This window comes from Catharus ustulatus, chromosome 18 (assembly GCF_009819885.2).
Source record: "Catharus ustulatus isolate bCatUst1 chromosome 18, bCatUst1.pri.v2, whole genome shotgun sequence".
Classification (NCBI taxonomy): Eukaryota; Metazoa; Chordata; class Aves; order Passeriformes; family Turdidae; genus Catharus; species Catharus ustulatus.
The window spans coordinates 4,672,630-4,682,336 of NC_046238.1; the positions used below are offsets into that span (position 1 = coordinate 4,672,630).

The 9,707-nt window shown below is 62.5% G+C and overlaps 1 protein-coding gene across 1 annotated transcript; it reads left to right on the plus strand.

Annotated features, from left to right (window-relative positions):
* Positions 1-1,008: 1,008 nt before the first annotated feature.
* ASPHD2 (aspartate beta-hydroxylase domain containing 2) lies at positions 1,009-9,102 on the plus strand. Its single transcript, XM_033075765.1, has 4 exons — positions 1,009-1,058; positions 3,431-4,502; positions 6,739-6,852; positions 7,666-9,102. The coding sequence occupies exons 2-4, from the start codon at positions 3,623-3,625 to the stop codon at positions 7,773-7,775; spliced, it is 1,104 nt and encodes a 367-aa protein (XP_032931656.1). The 5' UTR covers positions 1,009-1,058; positions 3,431-3,622; the 3' UTR covers positions 7,776-9,102.
* Positions 9,103-9,707: the final 605 nt, after the last annotated feature.

A 9,707-nucleotide genomic window follows, 5' to 3' on the forward strand; every position in this document is an offset into this window, starting at 1 on the left:
CTGCCCGGACCCGGGATCTGCCTGCGGGCAGCTCAGCTCGGCCACTCTCTCACTGGACAATGCAGGAGAGAGGAGCAGAGCACTGGATCCCCTGGGGCTCCCAGAACTGACAGCATTGGCTTAGGGCAACAGGAAATGGGTTGGGGAGGAAAACGGCAAAAAGGAAGAGTCACAACAGTTTCTCTACTAGCACTTAAGAGTTGTAAAGGGACGCTCCAACCTGGGAGCAATCTCCCCTCATCCCTGGTGCCGCAGCACACCCTCACATCCTCGCTGAAGCATTCCCTGGCTGCATCTTGGGCATTGCCTGGCTGGGACCTCCTGTCCCCTGCATGCCAGATGCATTTATTCTTGGAGACAAGCAACCCCTGCAGCCCGAGAGCTGCAGCACAAGGGGTCGGAATCCCAGGAACCAGTATTCCCTGAATCCCTGTGTTCCTGCATCCCTGGAGCCAGAATCCTGCACATCCCAACTGCTGCATCCCTAATAGCCTGTGTCCCTGGAGCCAGTCCCCATTCCCTTGGTGGCTACATCCCTGCGCGCTGCCACCCCTGGGACTAGCATCCCCAGACTGTTGCAGCCCCCAGTGCCTGAATCCTCGAATCCACTCTTCCTGCGCGTCCCACTGCACCCCCGGTGCCCCCGCACCTCCCGCTCCGCCGCCACCCATCCCCCGCGTCCCCGGGGCCGTGTCCCCGCGTCCCGGGATGCTCGCGGCCGGGATGAGCGCTCCCTCGGGGACCATCTCCGCCTCCTCCCGGGACCCCTCCCGAAGTGCCGCAACCCCGCGGCTCCCCCGCCCCTGCGGGCCCCTCCCGGCAGCGCGGGGCGGGAGCGCGGGGCGGGGGCGGGCGCGGCGCGGGGCGGGCGCGGGGGCGGGCGGGCTGTGCGGGGCCGGGGCCGCAGCTGCCGCCCGGCGCGGTCCCGGCGGGGGCGGTGCGGCCCCTCCTGCCCGGGCTGCTGGGAGTTGTGGTCCGCGGCGGCGGCGGAGCGGCGCGGAGGGAGCGCGGCCCCGCACGGCCCCGCACGGCCCCGCACGGCCCGGCGCGGGCGGCAGGTCGGTACCGCAGCGCTCCGCAGCGCATCGCGGGGGGGCCGCGGGGGCGCGGGGCGGTATCGGGGCCCGAGGCGGGGGCGCAGCTCGAATTCAGAACCCCCCGGGCCGGGGCAGGGGCTCGGCGTGGGGCGGGTGGCACGGCCGCACCGGGTGACAGCGAGGGGGCAGGTGCCACCCGAGCGCGGGGCGGTGGGACACGGGCACGGCCGTGCCATTGCCACACCGGGTGATGCGGTGACACCCGCTGACGCCGCCACGCTGGGTGACACCGTCACACTGGGTGAGAGCAGCGCGCGGGTGACACTTACTCTGGTGGCACCGGTGGCACCGGCGGGGTGGCACGCTCAGGAGAGGGTGAGCACCCACTGCTCCGGTTGTGGAGCGGGCATCCCGCCTCTCCCCAAGGCTCCCGCTCCTCGTGCTGCTCCCAAAGGCGACACCAGCCGTGCCGAGCGGGGGACATCCCTGCCACGCATCCCCGTCACTGCCGGCCCGCGGCCCGGGGACCCTGGCCGGGCTGAGCGCATCCCGCTGCCTCCAGGAGATGCCGGGGCCACCACGGAGCCACCGAGATGCAACTTTGTGCTGCATCGGAGCCTCTGCCTTCCTTATGTAACACGGCTGCTGCTGGCACGGTGCTCGCCTCCACGTCCTGCACAACTTCGGTGCAACGTGGAATTGATCTCCGCTCCCTGGAATGGCTCTGCCATCATCAGTAGCTGAGGAGCGTTTTCTGGGATCTCAGGCCAGGGGTGCTGGATGTGACCCGTGTTGGTGCAGGGCTGTGGCAGGGAGGTGACAGCACCCACGGGTGCCCCGTGCAGCCCCAGCCACGCTGTGTGTGTTGGGAGCAGTGCCGATGTTTGGGGCCCTGCCCCAGCGCTGGCACAGCCCCTCTGCGGGTGGGTTTGGTCAGGTTTGCAGTGGGGTGTCCGTGCTGGCACAGGGGGCAGCTCCTGGGCTGGTCCCACGGAGATTGTGCCCAGAGGACCCAGGGCTCTGCAGCCCAAGCCTCCTGAGCTCTCTGGGGTCAGGCATGTGGGTACAGAGGCTTGGATTTCTTGCTGCTCTGGTGGTTCCCCCTGCTCTGAGGTGTTGCCTGCATCCCTGGGGCAGCAGTGGGGCCGTGCTTGTGCTGTGACACCCTTGCAGGGTGTGACTCTCACCCTGAGGCTGTCAAACCCCCCAGCTCTGTTCCCCCTGTGCTTTTGTGTTGCCATCAGCTCTGACTGAGCGTGGCTGCTGTGCCTGAGCAGTTCCCCTTGCAGGGCAGGAGCCACTCTGAATACACATCACCCAGGGCTCTGCTCCTTCCCGAACATGTCCCAGTCCTGCAGGTAGATGGGGGTTGTGCCAGCCTCGGGGGACACCCCTGGGACCGACTCTGTGGTTGCTGAGGCCTGGGCGGGAGAAGCAGGAGTGTCTGGAGGAATGCCAGCCGTGGAGATGGAGGAAAGTTATCTTGAGATTCCCGGGAGGCTCTGACATGCCACGTGGACTGCAGATCCTGGGATGGGGCAGGCAGGCAGCATGCTACAAGGAAGTAGGGTGGAGGGAGGGCGGGTGTGTGGATGTTCCTCCCTGGGATGTAACACTGCCTGAATCCCAGGTCTCCAGCCCTGCAGCACGTCCCTGCTGTAGGGTCACAGCCCATCTGCAGCCCATCTCCATCACCATTGATAAGGGAATGCACGTTGAGAGGCTGCAGGACCTTGGCAGGAAAGGCTGGGGATGGTTTGGATGGCTTCCCTGGCTCATAAACCCATCCTGCTTCTTAGAGTCAGTGTTCTTGCTGATGAGCTGGTGAAATCAAACAAACCAACCTGACCTGCCCCCGTTGTCACCACCCTGACCCGCTCCTGTTAACCATGTGCTGGCCCTGTGGCTATGTGCTGGCTGAGCTCTGGGCTCTCCCACAGCTCAGTCTCTGGAGGGAGAGTCACTTCAGAGCCATTAGATGGAGGGGATAAGCTGATGTGCTGCCAGATAGGGCAGGGAAGTGTTTACTCTCAGCGTATATTCACTTAGCAGCCAGATTTCAGACGTGATAAGGCAGCAATTTAGAAGAGAAACTGGAGGACCTGCAGGAGGGGAGATGGTCACTGAGGAAGATGGGGTCTGGGTCTCACCACTGCCTTTTCATTGGGTGTTTGTGGAAGATGCTGTTGAGAGCACTGAAGGATTTACTCAGCAGGGGCTGATGTTGGGCTCCTTAGCCACCATCCCCTCCCTGAGAAGCCAGTGCCCTACACAGCTCTGGCTGTATCCTGTGCACTGACCCCAGCAGGGACCCCACGGCGCAGCCCTCTCCCTAACACCTCTGGGTTTCTCTCCCCAGAACCTCCCTAACACCTCTGGGTTTCTCTCCTCAGAACCTCCCTCCAGCACGGCCTTTCAGGATGATGCACCCAAGAGCGCCAGCAGGGACCCTCCAGCCACGTGGCTGCTGAGCCAGGGGTGCTGCTGGGCACCGCTGCCAATGCAGAGCTCCCGGGAGTGCAGGGCAGAGCCGCCGCTCCGCTCGCCCATGGCAGCCCCTTCCCGCCGCGCCCCGGCCCGGCTGCATGGTGTGGGTGCCCCTGAGCCCCACGAGCAGTGACCGCCGGGCCCCGCTGCGCGCTCCCAGCACCACCACCATGTCTTTGGAGTGGCTGATGGACTGGAGCTGGTCCCTGGACGGACTCCGAGATTTCATCGCCACCGGCATCCAGTCTTTCCGCGACTGCGACGCCACGGCCCTGGTGGCCGTCGCCTGCCTGCTGGTCCTCTTTGTGTGGTACTGCTACCACGTGGGGCGGGAGCAGCCCCGCGCCTACGCCACGGTGAACGCGCTGATGCAGAGCGCCGAGGCCAACGGGGTGCAGAACGGGTTTGTGTACTGCCAGTCGCCCGAGTGCGTGCGCTGCTCGCACCACGACGGCCTCAACCAGAAACTCTACCACAACCTGCAGGAGTACGCCAAGCGCTACTCCTGGTCCGGCATGGGCAGGATCCACAAGGGTATCCGTGAGCAGGGCCGCTATCTCAACAGCCGGCCCTCCATCCAGAAGCCAGAAGTCTTCTTCCTGCCCGACTTGCCCACCACGCCCTACTTCTCCCGGGACGCTCAAAAGCACGACGTGGAGTTGCTGGAGCGCAACTTCCAGACCATCCTGTGCGAGTTTGAGACCCTGTACAAGGCGTTCTCAAACTGCAGCCTCCCGCAAGGATGGAAAATGAACAGCACGCCCAGCGGGGAGTGGTTCACCTTCTACCTGGTGAACCAGGGCATGTGCGTGCCCAGGAACTGCCGGAGATGCCCACGGACGTACCGCTTGCTCGGGAGCCTCCGCACCTGCATTGGCAACAATGTCTTTGGGAACGCCTGCATCTCTGTGCTGAGCCCAGGCACCGTCATCGCCGAGCACTACGGGCCCACCAACATCCGCATCCGCTGCCACCTCGGTGAGTGTCCGGCGCCGTGGTTCACGAGTTGGGAGGGTACAGAGGGCTGTGGCTGTTCCTGAGTGCAGGAGCCCTGAAAAAGCTTCTGGCACCCTGTGCTCTTGGAGGTCAGACCAGCTCTGCTTTGGCCTGAGGGAGGTTTTGGGGGCTTTGGTGGTGACAGCCTCCTGAGGAGAGGTCAGTGTTCAGTCCCTGGGTTCCCGATATCCCCAGGGTCTCCAGATTAGCAGCAGGAGGGTTTCACCTCCTCCTCCTGCTGACCCAGGGCCGTGGAGTCTTGCTGGTGTTGAGACAGGGGTTGATTTTATATAGGGGTCTCTGAACTTCCCCCTCTCTGCAGGCAGGTCCCTCTCCCATCCAGGGATGTGGGGCAGCCTGGGGTGCTGCTCCAGGCCCGTGCTGTGCCACTGGCAGCTCCCCTCTCCTGGAATCTCGGGTGCTGTGCCTGGGACGTGGGTGAATGTGAGCAGAGATGCTGCTTTGGGGTTTGCAAAGCTGCAAGTGAGGGTGTGGGGTGAGTCCTGGGGTGTCCCCTGTGGTGGGTCAGGCGCTGGGTTGGTGGCACAGTGCTCCCTGCTCGGCGGGCAGGGACGGGGAGAGCCCACACGGCACAGATGGCCGGGCTGGCACAGCACCGACCGTGCCGGGGGAGGCACCGCACGGGCCCGGCTGGCAAACACCAACCGCGCCTGTTCAGCCAACAGCTCGGGTAAACACACCCAGGCACTGCTGGCCATTTGTTTGGAATGGCAATTGATTTCAGAGCTGAGCCCAGGAGCTGCTGGGCAGCTGGGACCTGCCCTTGCTGGTGCCAGGAAGAAGCCTGTCACTGACTCCTTTCTCTGGAGTGCTGAGGGATGTGCTGGGATGGGCTGGGAGAGGTTCCTGGGAGGAACCAGTGATGTCTCAGTGGGCTCAGGTGAGCATACCTGCAGCACACACACCCTGGGCAGAGGAAGGACATGGGTCATTTGCTTGTCCTTCCTCTGGGACTCTGCACTGGGCTGGGGGTACACTGGCACCCCCACCTTGGTGCTGGGAATGCAGCTCTTGCTGTGCCCAGGGCATGGATGTGTTTAAGACACGACCTGCCCTTTCAGGCAGCTGGATCTGCAAGGCCAGCACAGCCATCAGTGGGGCAAGTCACTCCCAAGGATTTACTCCAGGCACAGGCAGCATCCACGGGCCAGGGCAGCATCCCGAGGGTGTGGGTGGGATGGAAGGGCTGCAGGCTGCTCCCTCCCCACATCCCTCAGCAGCTCAGCTTCCCTGTTCCAGCATCTCCAGCTGAGGCTGTTGTGCAGGGAAATGGCTTTGGGTTTTGCAGCCTTTGAAACAGCAGCTTTGTAGTCCCAGCTTTGCCGGGCAGCTGGGAGTCCCTGCTGCGCTCGCTGGGTTTGGCATCGCTCTTGGATCCGTCCTGCTCGTTTGCTGCATCGTTACCGTTCAGGAGCCACGTGAGCCCTGACCCCTTTCTCCGCCACGGTTGCATCTTCGGGGCAGGAGGGCTCTGCAGCAGCTCCAGTGTCCCCAGCACTGTGGGGGTGTCAGTCCTGATGCAGGAGGTGATGGGATCAACCCCTGTCAAACTGCCTTGGCTTGTGCTGGTATTTTAAGAAAAGACCCATTTTATTTCTGTGTTTGTCCTTCATGTGGCCCTCACAGAGCTGCTTCCCTGTGAGCGTTTTGTGACCCCCCTGGATTTCTGTCCTTGCAGCCCCATGGATCACCCTGAGGCAGCACCTTGAGGGGGGACTGAGAGATGGGGCAGGTCCATGGGGAGCTTGTGGCAGAGCCACAACTGAGCCCATTTTCCAGCCCCAGTACAATTCCTGCCCCCCAGCCTTGCCTGGGGCAGGGTCATTGCTGCAGGGCTGGAGGAAGGAGCAGGCAGGATCTGCCTTTGGTCCTGAAGTTGGAATATATCCCAGGAGCCTGGTTCCCTTGTGCACACCTCCAGGCCATGGGCTCTGGGGACTGGGAAGCTGTTCCAGATATGAAAGTAGTGCCTGCGGTGCTGAGCTTGCTGGGGACAGTGAAAAGGCAGGAGGGAGCAGACAGGGAGTGGGTAGGGCTTGAGCTGCTCCAGGTTTGGGGTTCAGGTCACTCCCTGAAGGGGAGCAGCCCCTCAGCAGCAGCGTGGGGCTCACATAGAGCTCAGTTTGCTCCCTGCTGCCGCACCACAGGGAACTCAGCACGGCCTGACCCTTCCTGTCCTCTCTCTTTGTGCCTGAAGGTCTGAAGACACCCAGCAACTGCGAACTGGTGGTGGGGGGCGAGCCCCAGTGCTGGGCTGAGGGCCGGTGCCTGCTCTTCGACGACTCCTTCTTGCACACGGCGTTCCACGAAGGTGAGCTCAGCGTGCGAGGCCTCGTGGTGTCTCCTCTGGTGTTGGGGACAGGGGATGAGCTGGGGGAGCACCCCCAGTCCCTTCTCCTGTCCCAGCAGGGCGCTGTGTCCTGTGGAGCTCAGGCCCCTGCGGCCCTGGCCTGCCCCAGGTGGGCCAGCCCTGTCCCTGCCATGGCCTGGCTCCCCATGGCCACGCTCCCTCTCCCTCAGGGTGCTGCAGCATCCTGCCACCCCTTTCCTGGGCTCCCCTCAGCCAGCCCATGGCTTCTCCCATCCTGACTTCCTCGTGGTGCTCTCACAGCACTGCCAGCCCAGCACAGGGCCTCTCCCCACCACAGCAGCTCAGCCTCCTCCATCGCTGAGCTCTGCAGGGCTGCGATGCCACGGCCTCGGCCTCCTCCGGCCCTGTTGCAGCTCAGTGCTGACGTGCCAGCGGCTCCTTTGTCTCCCACGCCCGCTGGATTGTTCCTCCCTCCACCGCTGACGGAGGCTGTTCCGCTCCAGCTCTCCCGGATTAGCCGGCATTAGTTGCCCGTGGCATGAAAGCATCAGGCAGAGCTGTTCTACACAGGGGAGCGCGTGGAGAGAGTGGGAGAACAAAAGCTGTTGCTTCCACATCAGACCTGCTGTGGGATTGGGAAGCAGGGCCAGGAAGGCTGGAGTGGAGCAGCAGCCACTCCCTGCACAGATCCAGGACGCAGCTGTGAGGAGGAATCCTCTGTGTGCCCAAAGCAGCCCTGGCAGGGAGGAGCCTCCCTGAATTCCCAGTTGAGGAGGTGCCTCCCTGCCCTCACCCTGCACTTCCATCCCCCAGGTGCCCCGGAGGAAGGTCCCCGCGTGGTGTTCATGGTGGACCTGTGGCACCCCAACGTGGCCGCGGCCGAGCGCCAAGCCCTCGACTTCATCTTCGCGCCGGGACGATGACGGTGCTGCCCGGCCTGGTGGGTTCAGGGCAGCTCGGCCGGGGCCTCTCCCGGCACACACGGCCTCGGTGCTCCCTCCCGGGGGTCTTGTAAATGGAAACTGTGACGTGTATCCGCGCCCATCTCCTTCCTCCATCGTTGGCTTCAGGGATTCTTTTCCAAGAGCCGGCGCCTCGGCCCCGCCGGGGCTCGCTGCCCCCCTGCTCCTTCGTGTTCTGTTGCTACTGTGTTTTGCGGTGTTCAGAAGTAGAGTAACAAACCCAAGGGTGCTCGTTTGAATGTAATGTAAATTTTTTCTCGTGGTCATCAAAGGAACAAAACACACACACACACCATAACAGCCAACCGGCCTGCCCTGCCCGGCTGCGGTCCTGGATGGATGGACAGATGGACACTGGGGGCTGCCATGGGCACTGTGCTCCCCCCAGGCTGGGTCTGATGGGGCTCCTGCTTCCTCCTCCATGTGCCAGCTGGGGCTCCCCAGCCTTCCTGCCCTCAGAAACCACTTTTGTCACCCAGGCAGGGAGCAGAGCCCATTGCCAGCCCAGCAAGGCAGGAGCCCTGACCTCCACCCTGCTGAGGGAGCAGCACACACAGTCGTGCTCTTCAGTCTGACCAAGGATGTTAGCAATTGCCCAAATCCCTTCCTTGCTCTATCTGCAACTCAGTTTTCCCAGTTCTAGCTGGGAGGCCCTTCAGGGCAGGGATGCTGTTTGGGAACAGAGAATGGGGGTTTTGTCTGTCTGTAGGAAGAAAGGAGGTCACCATTCCTTCTGCTGCTCCATCTTCTCCTTTCCTCAAGCCAGGGCAGGCACACACAGCAGCAGCTCCCATGGACCTGACACCACCACAGGAGAGGCTCCCAAGGGGGTTTAATTCTGCAGCCTGAGCAATGAGCCCCCACGCTGGGGTCCTGCCCACCCAGGGACCACCACGCTTTTCCTGAAGTCCCCCAGCACCAGGGCTGTTTGGGGTCTGGGAGCTGATTATAACACCCCCAAAAGCACAGTCTGTGGTGGATGCTCACAGCTCTAGCTGGGGATCCTTTGTCTCCCTGCCCTGCCCGGGAGGGACCAGCCCTGTCCCCCAACAACTTCTTTACAGACTTTTCAGTGATTCGATTGCAAGATAAGGCAGAGATGTCAAATACATCTGAGATATTTTTTACACCCGTCTTGTTACAGACTACCTGAAGTGCATGATTTCTACACGCATTGGCTACCTGGACACAGGCCCTGGGGAAGCAGGCTGGCTCTGTCCGAAGGTTGGTAACATTCATACAGTGGATAAGCAAAGATTATCAATAAACAGTTGTGCTGAAAACAGAACGGGCTTTGCCTGCTGCTCTAATGAGTCCAGGGTCAAGCAAACACGGAGGGGTTGGGCCCTGCTTATCTGGCTGCTGGTGGGGAGAAGTGGCCTGGAAAGAGCAGGAGCTGCAGGGTGGGATGGAGCACGGGTCTGTTTGCCAGTGATACAGTGAGTGAGGATAGTGCTCTAAAACACCCAACCCGTAGAAACTCTGTCCTGACCAGTTACAGCCTCCCAGACCTGGATTTGGCCAGGTTGGATGGGGCCCTGAGCAACCTGGTCTGGTGGGTGAATCCTTGCCCATGGCAGGGACTTGCAAATGGGTGTTCGAGGTGCTTTCCAACCCAAACCATTCTGGGATTCTGTGATGTCAGTGGAGCCCAGGCTGCCAAGGAGCACAGGGATCTCCCACAGCTGGGCACAGCTGTGGGTTCCAGCCCTGTGCCTGGCCCAGGGCAGCAGAGACTGTCCCCAGACAGCTCCAGGAGCAGCTGCAGGCCTGAAGCTCCCCAGACCCACAGAAGCCATCAGCCTTGCCAGAGCATCCACAAACCATTTCAGGAATTGCTTCCAGCTGCCTGCACAGATGCATCCAAGGCAGCACCTTCCTAAGAGCAGCCCC